Source organism: Saccostrea cucullata, unplaced genomic scaffold (assembly GCF_032062105.1).
Source record: "Saccostrea cucullata isolate Sc308-1 unplaced genomic scaffold, CSIRO_AGI_Scuc_v1 ctg8404, whole genome shotgun sequence".
Lineage (NCBI taxonomy): Eukaryota > Metazoa > Mollusca > Bivalvia > Ostreida > Ostreidae > Saccostrea > Saccostrea cuccullata.
Window position 1 is genome coordinate 15,001 of NW_026926528.1, and position 12,848 is coordinate 27,848.

The 12,848-nt window shown below is 34.8% G+C and overlaps 1 protein-coding gene and 1 non-coding gene across 2 annotated transcripts; both read right to left on the bottom strand.

The window, feature by feature from the left end:
• Positions 1–2,884: 2,884 nt before the first annotated feature.
• Trnaw-cca (transfer RNA tryptophan (anticodon CCA)) lies at positions 2,885–2,956 on the bottom strand. The gene has a single exon. It is a non-coding gene; the product is annotated as a tRNA-Trp (tRNA).
• A 4,369-nt stretch (positions 2,957–7,325) lies between these two features.
• LOC134271951 (multiple epidermal growth factor-like domains protein 9) lies at positions 7,326–12,092 on the bottom strand. Its single transcript, XM_062754186.1, has 4 exons — positions 11,489–12,092; positions 10,955–11,107; positions 10,381–10,494; positions 7,326–10,086 (listed from the first exon to the last, which is right to left on the bottom strand). The coding sequence occupies exons 1-4, from the start codon at positions 11,727–11,729 to the stop codon at positions 9,773–9,775; spliced, it is 822 nt and encodes a 273-aa protein (XP_062610170.1). The 5' UTR covers positions 11,730–12,092; the 3' UTR covers positions 7,326–9,772.
• Between the last annotated feature and the right edge of the window lie 756 nt (positions 12,093–12,848).

The window sequence follows — 12,848 nt, forward strand, 5'->3', positions numbered from 1 at the left end:
CGCGCATGCACGTGCACTTCGCTTTGATTGGCTGAAACTAAAGTCTCAATATCTTTTTTGTTTTTTGATAAAATCATTTGAAATTTTGAATATAGTCATACATTAGGGAGATCTACAGCCTGTAATATAAGATTTATCATGAAAGCATGTGCATGCACATGTGCTTGCAAGAGCTCGCACGTGCAACACGAGAAATGTCCAATATAATTGATACAGACATAACTATTTAAATTATTGATGAAATGCTTTGAAATTCATATTATAAGTATATATTAGAAGGATAGACAAAATGACATGGTCAAAAAAGTAAGATCTCACGCGCATGCACGTGTGCTTCGCTCTGATTGGCCGAAACTAAAGTCTCAATATCTTTCTTGTTTCTTGTCATAATCCTTTGAAATTTTGAACATAGACCTACATTATGAAAATCTACAGCGTGATATATAAGAATGTTCATGAAAGCATGCGCATGCCTGCGTGCTGCAATCTGATTGGCTGAAACTTTAAATGGTTATATCTCCTTTGTTTTTTGACGAAATGCTTTGAAATTTAAAACATAGTCATGCATTAGGATATACTACAATATGATGTAGAAGAAAAAAATTTAAAATCACGCGCATGCACGTGTGCTGCAATCTGATTGGCTTAAACTTGAAATGGCTATAACTCCCTTGTTTTTCGACCAAACAGGATGGGATTTAGAATATAGATAGATATAAGGGACTCCTACAAGAAGGTATGGTCATCATGCACGTGCACGCACGTGCGTGCATTTGGAACGAGTGAAATGAAAAAAAACGTTTGAAAGAGTGATTTTTCATACTTTTGGACTGAATGCTTTAATATATTGTATATTAAGATATGTAAATAGTGTAGACAAGATGATATAATCTTAACGCACATGCATGCACACGCACACGGGTGCAATGCTAAAATTTGAATATAATTGGAATCCTTCTGAGAAAACGTTGTTAAAGTAAAAAATGCACAGAGTTTGTCTTATTTAATGAAGCTTACAGGGAATATGGCACCAAAAGGAGTTGGGGAGCGTTTGGGGAACATCTGTAACGGTTCCCGTTACAATTAGCACTAGTTAAATCTTTTAACATGACAAAATTAGTGGACTAATTGGAAAAAAAGTTGTTTCGATGTGGCATAAATTTGCTTCATTGCAGACTCAACATTTTCATAGTGGTTTACTTTTAACAATTTATATTGCATAAAATTTTGTACAAATGACTGGTTTAATTAAAGGATATTGCTCATACAGTGAGGCATGTACTACTATATAGTATATCTATTGGTCATATTGAAGTTTCAAGATTTTCCCAATTATTTATTATGCCTCCATAAACGAAGTTTCGGGGGTATATAGTTTTTGTCGTGTCCGTCCGCGTCTGTGTAGCTGTCTGTCTGTCTCTCTGTCTGTCTGTCTAGCTGGCTTTCTGTCTGTCTGTCTGTTTTCTGTTTGTCCGCAAAAACTTTAACCTTGCCTATAACTTATGATTTAGTGGAGCTATGACATTCCTATTTCACATGTGTATTCCTTTTAACAAGACCTTTCTTTGGGTACCACCAAATTTGACCTTTTGACCTTTGAGTTTGACCCTCTTTAACACAAGAATTTTGAACTTTTACTTTGGCCATAACTTTTGAAAAATGAATACCAGGATATTTATATTTGACAGATGTATTCTTTGTGGAAAGACATTTCATTGGATACCAACAACCTTAACCTTTTGACCTTGACCTTGGAGATTTACGTACCTATGAAAAAACTTTAACCTCACCTATAACTTTTGAACAATAAGTGCTAGGGCTTTCATACTTCACATATATAATTCTGATGAAAAGACCTTCCATTGGATACCAAGACCCTTTACCCTTTGACCTTGACCTTGGAGTTTGATCTACTTTAAAAATACAACATTGACCAAAATTTTTGAAGGGTGCGGACTAGGGCATTCATACTTCACAAATTTAATCCTTGTGACAAGACCTTTCATTTGATATCAAGAATCTTGACCCTTTGACCTTGACCTTGGAGTTTGACAACTTTTTACAAATTTTAACCTTGACTATAACTTTTGAACAGTAGGGGCTAGAGCTTTCATATTTCACATGTGTAATCCTTGTGACAAGACCTTTCTTTGGATATCAAGAATCTTGACCCTTTGACCTTGACCTTAGATTTTGACCTACTTTTTACAAACTTTAACTTTGGCCATAACTTTTGAACGGTAAGGGCCAGCGCTTTTATACTTCCCATACGTAATCTTTGAGATAAGGCCTTTCTTTACAACCCAACAACCTTGACCCTTTGACATTGACCCGGAGTTTGTCCTATATTATAAAATGTTAACCTTGGCCATAACCCTGGAACAGGTGTAGCTAGCGTTTTATATTTCGCATTTCTTGTGAAAAGGCCTTACTTTGGTACCAACACATTTGATCTGCATTTGAGAAAGCTTAACCTTCACTATGTTGCCATACGGGGGCATCAGTGTTTCACAAACACATCTTGTTATAATTTACAATTGATGTAATGGTATCATCAAAAGCAAACACGATAATTTCAGAATTATTAAACTCATTGACAACTTAGTTCAAAGAAATTTATCGATATGTTTAATAACGAAAAGATTGCTCTAGAGTTGATCTTTAAATCACGGGTTCGAATCCCACTATGGGAGGTAGATACCGGTCCTTTGGATGAGACTGTATAAACCGAGGTTTCGTGTCACAGTAGGTCTTGGCATACATGTAATATATCCTTTACTGTTGGATGACCATAAGTACAGGGTGCAGGTCCAAGTTTACAGTCTTTCATCGGTGGCGTCTCAATATGAGCCAAAAAAGTAACAATCTCGAAAAAAATACCTCCTGACCCCGACGTGATTCGAATACGCAACCTTCTGATCTGGAGTCAGACGCGCTACCGTTGCGCCACGAAGTCGTGGTATTTTAATTATAACTTTCGCTGGCAATACTGGTGTTTAAAATTTCGATTTCACTGGCAATGCTCGTAGGTAATATGCATTTTTCTGTTATTTGGTAGCTGTTAAAATGAGATTTTTTAATCCAGAATAGATTACAAATTAGTGGACTAATTTGAAAATATTTCTGTTTCAATGCGGTATACTAGTATATTAGCTTCATAGCAGTTTTAAGATTCTCAACAACGGTGAATGTCATATCAAACATATGTTATCAAAAACTACAAAAGTTACACGAACAAATGTTTTCTTTAAATAATGCAAAATCATACAATAAACTAAGGATCTACACGTAGTACTAGGTATGTATCCTTATAGATGCAACATTTTTTTTTTACATATTTGGTTTAGTAGAGCTTGCAGTGTGGCAACGCACTTTGAAAAAATTACGCACTTTGAAAATTTTTTTCAAAGTGCGTTAAAATTGGGACAATATCAACGCACTTTGAAAAAATTTTTCAAAGTGCGTTAAATTTGGAACCAACTCAACGCATTTTGAAAATTTTTTTCAAAGTGCGTTAAGATTCTACATCAATATATTTTACCATGGAGACACTTAACGCACTTTGAAAAAAAATAATATTTATGTCTTCCAATGCTCATCAGGCTCACCGCAGATAGTTTTTGCTAACTATATATAAAATTGACTAAAAATCGCTCTTAGAGATGAATAATGTCATTTATTAAAATGACGAAATCAAAGGCAATAAATTTCACATACAAAAGAGGGGATCAGACTCACATGCTCAGAATGTAAATTACGCAAAATATAAAAATGAAAAAAAAAATAATATTTTAGTCATGGAAAGATTTTATTTGTTATTTTACTTATTTATCTTTCAAAAAACTAAGCCTAACCCTAACCTCAAAAATGAATTGATTTACTCCTGTCGAAACGAGGAGAAGACGGGTATAAGATCCCTCAGTCCAAATCTTTATCTTTCCAATACATAGGTGTCGGTAACAAACGGGGGAGGGGAGCAATAAACCTAAAAAGGGTACGCTGCATTTTCAATGCTTATACGATGTATATATCTTTCCAAAATAAGTGGGGGGCTTAGCCCCCCATCCCCTCCCCTGGTCCTTCGCCCAGTCTCGATGTCTATGCTATACTCATAGCATTCATATAATTATGTATTTACCTAACTGGTATGACGTTGAAAACTTTCAATAATAAATGAGTTAATTAAAACAGATGAAAACTAGAAATTTTTAAGTACAGTAAAACGTATGAGAGAGAAAGAATTTTCATAGTTTTGAACAATCAAATTGGCCCCTTTTTATTATGATAAATGCTAAGTTGCTTGAAGCTGTCCTCTGTTAGTGCCCCCTATACACCTTTACTTCTACTTATCAAAGACTAGAATTTAAAAAAAAAAGAAGAAACGAATTAATGAACTTAAACAATCGTCACTCTTTTTTTCAAGACCCTTTAATTTTCCCTTTTATTTTATCAAAACCTTAAATATTTAAAACGTCAATATCTCAGGTCCTACTGTGACTTTATCATGAAAAAAATTATCAAATCAGAATCTGTTTTTTATCATACCGATTATTGGAAGGAATATTGATCAATCTTTACATTTTTTTTCAAAGTGCGTTAATATGGTCGATATTAACGCACTTTGAAAAAAAATTATTTTTTTCAAAGTGCGTTAGCTTGGTCCCAAATTTTAACGCACTTTGAAAAAATTTTTCAAAGTGCGTAATTTTTCAAAGTGCGTTGTAACATTGCAGTTTCTTGGGAATTGGCTGTACATTTTGAACTTGTCACTTGTCAAGAAAAATGGAGGTAAAGTCTAGCATCTGAAGTAAGTTTGAGAGAGTCCATCCCTAGATGCATTATCAATAAAAGTTTGGTCTATAGGTTTGCCTAACATTAAAGGCTGGTTTCTTAATGTTATATTTCATAGCGATACACAAGTTCGTATTATTTCTATGACTTTATTATGTCCCCCTTCGAAGAAGGCAGGGCATATTGCTTTCCTTCTGTCTGTCTGTCTGTCTGTCGGTCCACCAAAGTTCTGTTCGTTTCACATACAGATTTATCATAACGATATCTAAATCAAATTTTGTTTGGGATTCGATTGACTCTGAGTTATTTTTGCCAAAGGTGGGCCCCTTAGACTTAGAAAAATTCCAATTATTTGCTGTTTTCGTTCATTTCTTCTGCAGTTTTTGCACATGCTGATATGAAATTTTCATGTACAGATTTATCATAAAAATATCTGGGTCAAGTTTTGTTTTGGGTACGATCGTGTGTTTTTGACTAAGTTATGCCCCTTTGACTTAGAAAAATTCCAATTATTTTGGGGAGGGGGGGGGGCATTAGTGTTTTACAAACGTATCTTGAATGATTCTGAAAGATGAGCCATACTCAGAAGTGCTATCGGATTAATGCGCTAGTGTCTGCGCCAAGAGCTACGATAAGTTGGGTGTAACAATCTCTTAACATTGATATTTTGCACTATTTTACTTATCTCTGCGACACGGATTAAAGTAGATTTATCTACAAAATAATCAGTGAAATTCTCCATGTATGGTTTCTCACCCTGTAGTTTTAAATCTGAGGTGTCAGAGAGAGAGAGAAGGAAATAAACAATTAAGATGAAACATTGATGAGCCCGTAAATGGCAGCTTATGGTGAACGTCGAAGTTTCTCAAATGCAAGTCAAACTCCAAGATCAAAATTGTTGTTATCAAAAGGAAGGTCATTTCACATTTAGGGATATACGTGTGCAATTTCGCCAGGAAGTACTAAAGCCCGTGTCACACTGTCACGATTTATAGCTACGATTCATTACGAATTCAAAAATTGCAGCAAATCGGGATTTATCGCAGAAGTACTCGTATGATATCTTCCTTAATCGTGTTGGATCGCAGCAAATCGCCAAACTTGGCGATTGTTTTGAGCATGTTCAAAACAATCCTGAACACAGCACAATTTTTAATTATTCGAAGAAAATCGCACAGCATCCGCACTGCACTCGTACTCATATTCGTATTGCGACACCACGAGAGTCTTACGAGTTACTTCGAGTGTCCTTCGAGTTTGTGCGAGTGTCTCTCGAGTTACTGCAAGTGTCCTACGAGATACTTCGAGTGTTCTTCGAATTGATAAGAGCAACTTACGACTTTCCCGCGAATATGATACGAACTAGAGGTATTGTGAGCAACTCCTCTCATGCCACTGAATGAAATTTGATGAAACTTTCACAGAATCTTTATTGCATATTACCATTGTGCACCTCCTATTTTACTTTTTGATCCGACACATATTTTGGGTTTCACGGCCACAGCAAAACATGGACTTTGCCATTATAACTATATGGAGGCGGGGGGTATCATTTAGTGAGCTCATCGCTCACGGTACCTCTAGTTAAATTTCACTCAGTGGGATAAGAGGAGTTGTGGATAAGAGATGGGCACCCTAAAGCCTAACAGACAGACGGACGGACGGACGTACAGACAGAATGCCACACTGACAGTATTGTGCATAAGTCTAATGTGAAAAAGATTTTTAGTAATGTTCAGCTACTATTCTTGTGATCAACCGGAACATCACTCGGCCTTTCCCGTCAAGTCAAGAGAAAAAAAAGCCGAGGATATTCTTATTGTTGTGACGTCTCCAAAGGAAAATATCCAGCTAACTTACTCTGTCCTTATCCGATTAATAGATTTGTTCATTCTTACGGAAAAGTCTTACGCATCCATATCTCTTTTAGACTATAGGTCAATGCATTCTATCATAAGTACATTTAGGTTATTATATCACCCCCGCTTGAAAAGTGGGAGGGTATACTGTAATTGGTATGTCCGTCTGTACGTCCGTCTGCTGTAGCCTACAAAAGTTGACTTTTAAACTATAATTAAATTAAGGACAGAGAGCTACAAAGCCACCCATTGAAAAAGTGTTGTTTTAATTGACTATTTCTCTACTTATTTCTCTTGTCTGTCATTTTTTCGGGGGATGGGGGGGCTACATTTATGCAGCTTTAAGAACACTAACTCATGTAAGCAAAGTCCAAGAAACCTTAGTTGATAAGAAACGACCCCTGCATTTTACTCCTCTCCGTCTTTTGCTTAATTTTCTTGTAACTTGTCCGTAACCTTCAAACATGGAAGTTTAGAGTTTATGGACAACATTCAAACTCTTTCAATGTTACTTTATCCTAAATATTTCCCCAATATATATTCTATAAAGGTACTTTCTAGTTTGCAATTTGCAGTTTGTATGGGCACAAATATGCTGATCCAAAAAATAAAAGATAAATAAATAAAATAATCAAATGAACTACATTTGTTTTATTTTACACAAGTCATGTTTATTCCTTGCAAAATCTGAACTCTATTGTAGTAGAACTAAAATTAGCAATTTTAGTTTTCACATTTAGATTTCAAATTGAGAGCAAAAATGCACATATATATTTGAACTATTTCTTTTATTTTACACAAGTCATATTCTATTCCTTGCAAAGTTTGAACACTATTGTAGCAGAACTGTAATTAACAATTTTAGATTTTTACATTGAGAGCAAAAATGCACATATACTTCAATTCACAAATGGAACATGTATTTATAAAAATGATTTTTTAAAGGTGGATTTCAATGACATTTACCCAGTGAACAATAAAAAACTTTCAAAATCAGAATTAGTTCAAAAAGGATAAAGTTTATGTCTCAACCTGAGTTTATGAATGTGAAACACGAGCTCTTAAAAAGAAGTTTGCTTAACTATCCATCATTTATCTTTGAATATTCCATTTACATGTATTTCGAATTGAGAACAAATTATATATTAAGCAGTATTACATGTGATACAAAACCTAATATCAACAATGCCTCTAGCTATAGTTTCCTTATCATAATAAGTGAAACATGATATGATATGCAAGTAAGGTCTTAAATATAGATATTTTCTCAATACATAAAATCTAAAAGGAATTAATATCATTCCCCATCTGTGGCAATATTTCTAAACATGTAGCAACTACAAATATAATATTTACAGCGATTAAATATTATTACCAAAAAATATATATCAAAATTACCTCCCCTCTTTAGTAAATGTCATGCGTGTATGGCAAGAGAAAAGCGATCTGGGGTATAATTTAAAAGATATCTGAGTTTTCATGTGATTTATTTGTTGTTGTAATATTCAAGAACATTATTTTAAAGGTTCTACTTTAAAAAAGTTAATAATGATTTTTTTTTTTCAGAATAAAAAACCCCACATGTATGTTATAAGGTCCATATGCCTGTGCCTGTGATACTTTTCTATATGAAAAAAATATGCATATTAAAAAAGACCAATAAAAAAGAATACACATTTTCTTGTAAAAAGTACAACAATTATGAGTAAACTTGGAAAAATAATCATAAATAAATCAATAAAATTGCCCTATCATATATTGGTCCCCATTTACATTAAAAAAAAAATCAGAATAGACGTCAATAATTCTACTAAACATCTTTTGATTTATATGAAGAAAGCAACCATCCAGAATTATATACTATCACAGACTAACACCCACCCTTTCCATCTTAAATGTCATCTTATGATTGAAAGTACTCAGGAAGCCTGACATAATTTAACTGTACATTTTATTCACTTGTCAGAAGTTTGTGTCATTTTTAAAAATATTTTTAAAAAACATTGTCCTAATATTTTTCTATAGAAATCTGTGTCATAACTTAGTGAGCTTTAAAAAATTTGCACCGACATGAGACAAAATGACAACTGACTAGACTGTACAATCTGAAACTGCATGTGACCACTTATACATGTACATGTATATAACTGGAAAATTAAAAAAAAATCCAAACAATTTCAAGAACATGAAAAAATAATTGCATCAAACAAGCACTTTCATGTACTCTGTTCTTAGCTACAGATACCCTGTAAATTTTCTAAAATATATGAATATATCCATGGGTTATAGACATGCAAAGGTATAGTATCCCTCGTTCCGCGGTTACCATAGTGATACAAAAATACATTTAAACCTCATCATTGTTTGATTTTATGTCTCAAACAAAACTTCTAACACTGGGTCCTTTGTTATGAGAGATATCTCTAAAAAATTATAACGTATCAACGATACTTTATCTCATTTGCCCAGTAAAGAATACAAGAATTACTTAATTAATTTATGTTTTCTCATAGAAGATTCAAATCAATGCTAGGAAGTTAAGTTATATGTTATTTTTAAAGTTTTAACCTCAGTACCTGATGAATACAATGCAATTTACATCTGTTACTAACTATCCCAATGATTTTTTTTTATCAGATTTTAACTAAAAACCAGATCTACTTGAACTCACAACAGTGTAAAGGCACACTCATGAAGGCAGTATTAGCAAACAATTCTAATAAACTACTAGAATATCTTCTTCTATACTAATTGTCAGATGTTTCTTAAAAAGCAAAGCGTTAAAAGGCTAAGTCACAACATTCATAAAATCAGGTATTACTGACTCTACAACTATAACATTTTTAACATAAAAGTATATATAAAGTGGTCATATATTCAGGTGAAAAATATATAAAAGCTTGCAGCTTGACAATGCATTAAACTATGTCTTTAAATATCTGCCAAACAAATACATGCAAGCCACCTTTGATAAGTTCATTGAACTAACTACATCAGAAAGTTAGATAAGAGTAAGTTTTTCTTGTCTACAACCACTGAATTCTCTTGCATGTTGTTCTTGGAATGTGTGATATCCTCTAAGGTAATATAATTTGAGGTCCTCTATTTGTCCTCTGAGGTAATCAGATGTCTTCTCGGAGTTGTGAGTACGGCTGTGAGCGTGATTTACTTGTCCTCCCACTCTGGCCTCGGTAAAACTCCTCCTCCTCTCGAGCTGTGATGGCCACCAGCTCGTCTTCAGGTATGCTGCTGAAGTTGATGCCTTCATGATCATCTTTAAGCTCCACGGTCCAGAACGGCCGGGCTGCTGGGTAGTTCCAGCATCGCTTGTAGATGATGATTCCAGCGATGATTCCGATGAAGATGATGACACCTACACATATTCCTGCAATCACTCCAGAACTCAGGGAACTCTTCTCCGCTTGCATTCGAAGTTCTACAAAAAACATTTTATCTGAAAATCTTTTGTTTCTTTCAGGCTGAGAAAATGTAAGCATCTTATATATTATATTTGTTTAAAATGGCAGAATCCAGTTGTTAGACAAAATAAGTACATCTTCAATGAGCAAGAACTCTCTAAAATGCTTGCAATCTTAAAAGTTAACACCAGGCACATAACTGTTAAAATAGCTCTTTCTATCATATGTAACAAAAAACCTTTTTTTTCAAAACTTAACAGCATCATAGAGAAAGCATTTCACTAAAACCTGGGTTAAGGATGCTGACTCACCTGATGGATCTACACACTTTGGATGTTTATGACCCTGAGCATTACCGACATACCCATGAGCACACCTGTTACAATTGAACCCTGCTGTGTGGCTCATACAGCCAATGCATTCTCCTAAAAAAACATACAGAAGTATATCAGGTCATTTAAATCAGAGTGACATTAATTTCTTCACCAACATTGTCAGGTAGTTCTAGATCTGTCTCGAAAATGAACTGATAAATGTTACTATTTCAATTACATGTACTGGTATTTCACTTTTAGATATCGATGCTGAAAATTTCTCAAATAAATTACAAATTATAAATAACAAGTATTTTAAGGTAGCAGTAAATAAGGTTTTATTGCATGTCAATACAGTGCTAAGGCTTTGAATATATTATACATGTACTATAGCATATAAATGTATACTTTATTATATATAAATGTACTCAGCTCTGCACACGGAGAAGATTTAACTGGGTGGCAGTTGGCTTAGAATTTACTGAAGGATATGCCTTGGGGTATAGCAAACAAATAACAGAAAACAGAGTTACACACTCTCATTACACTGTCTACTCAGTCTGTACACTACCTGTGCTATCTTGACAGAACTGTGCATTTCCGTGGCAGTTGCACTGGGTACATCTTGTGCTCATATGAGGCCTATAGTAACCTGCAGCACAGGCCTGACACAGATTGCCCCCATATCCCTCCTTACAAGTGTCACAAAACAGGTACCCCTCCTCTGAAGCAAAAATATACACCTGTCACATGCAATTTAATACTTTTTGTTTGAGAGACACAGAAAGAGTTCAGTTTAACTTTTTTTAATAAATATTGTTCCATTTCAACTTTTCCTCAACATTTAAAGCTATTTTTAATACTTACTATTATTATTTTTTTTAAAAAGGAAATTTAACTTTAACACTGCCTCCAGGACAAGTAAATAAAAAATTTACATTTCAATACCTTTAAATACATTTACAGAACATGTACCACCAGCAGGTGTAAAATTAGACACATTCACAATAGAATCAGAACATCTGTTTTTATATTTTCTTAGTTATGAGTAACTTTTCAACATATCATTTACAGTGTCACAAAACACGATGATTTTGTTTCTTACCGAAATGACAATTTCCGTCACTCCTTTCTGCATCACATGGGCACCTGAAGCAGGGCAAGTTGGGAGCCAGGCGGTAATATCCAGGTCTACAGATCTGACAGTACATCCCTGAGTACCCCTCCTTACAATCACACAGGGACAGGGTCAGGGTTCCGTAATGGTGTGTCTTACACTCAGAAGTGCCGTTCTTAGTTCCCATTGTATCACAGCGACAATATTCTACATAGAGAGAGGAAGACATTTCATTACATAAATCGTTAAAAACTAGACTTCAAATAGAATTTATCACTATTGCAAAGAATTTTCATTACAAGAGGCCCAGGGGCCACAGCGCTCACCTGAGCACATCAGCTAGGAAAAAACACATATCAGATCAGAACTGAAAGTTAACTTAAGTTGGGGGGAGGGCTTGAATTTTAACCCCCAAGGGGATCATAATTTGAACGAACTAGAATCTACATTACCTGAGGATGATTCCATACAAATATAACTAATCCTGGCTTTGAAGTACTTGAAAAGAAGATTTAAAAAGGTTTCCCTATATATTTCTATGTAAAACTTTGGTCGGCCATTTTGGCCACGCCCTACCCCCAGGGGTCATGATTTGAACAAACTGAAATCTACATTACCTGAGGATGATTCCACATGAGTTTCATCTTTCCTGGCCTAGTAGTTCTTGAGAAAAAGACTTTTAAAGATTTTTCCTATATATTCCTATGCAAAACTTTGATCGGCCATTTTGGCCACGCCCTACCCCCAGGGGTCATGACTTCAACAAATTTATATCTACATTACCTGAGGATGATTCCACATGAGTTTCATCTTTCCTGGCCCAGTGGTTCTTGAGAAGAAGATTTTTAAAGATTTTTCCTATATATTCCTATGCAAAACTTTGATCGGCCATTTTGGCCCCGCCCTACCCCCGGGGGTCATGACTTGAACAAATTTATATCTACATTACCTGAGGATGATTCCACATGAGTTTCATCTTTCCTGGCCGAGTGGTTCTTGAGAAGAAGATTTTTAACGATTTTTCCTATATATTCCTATGTAAAACTTTGATCGGCCATTTTGGCCCCGCCCTACCCCCGGGGGTCATGACTTGAACAAACTTGAATCTACACTACCTGAGGATGATTCCACATGAGTTTCATCTTTCCTGTTCCAGTGGTTCTTGAGAAGAAGATTTTTTAAAAATGCCAATAATTTTTCTCTAATTCATGATTATCTCCCCTTGGAAAAGGGCATGGCCCTTCATTTGAACAAACTTGAATCCCCTTCACCCAAGGATACTTTGTGCCAAGTTTGGTTGAAATTGGCCCAGTGGTTCTTGAGGAGAAGATGAAAATGTGAAAAGTTT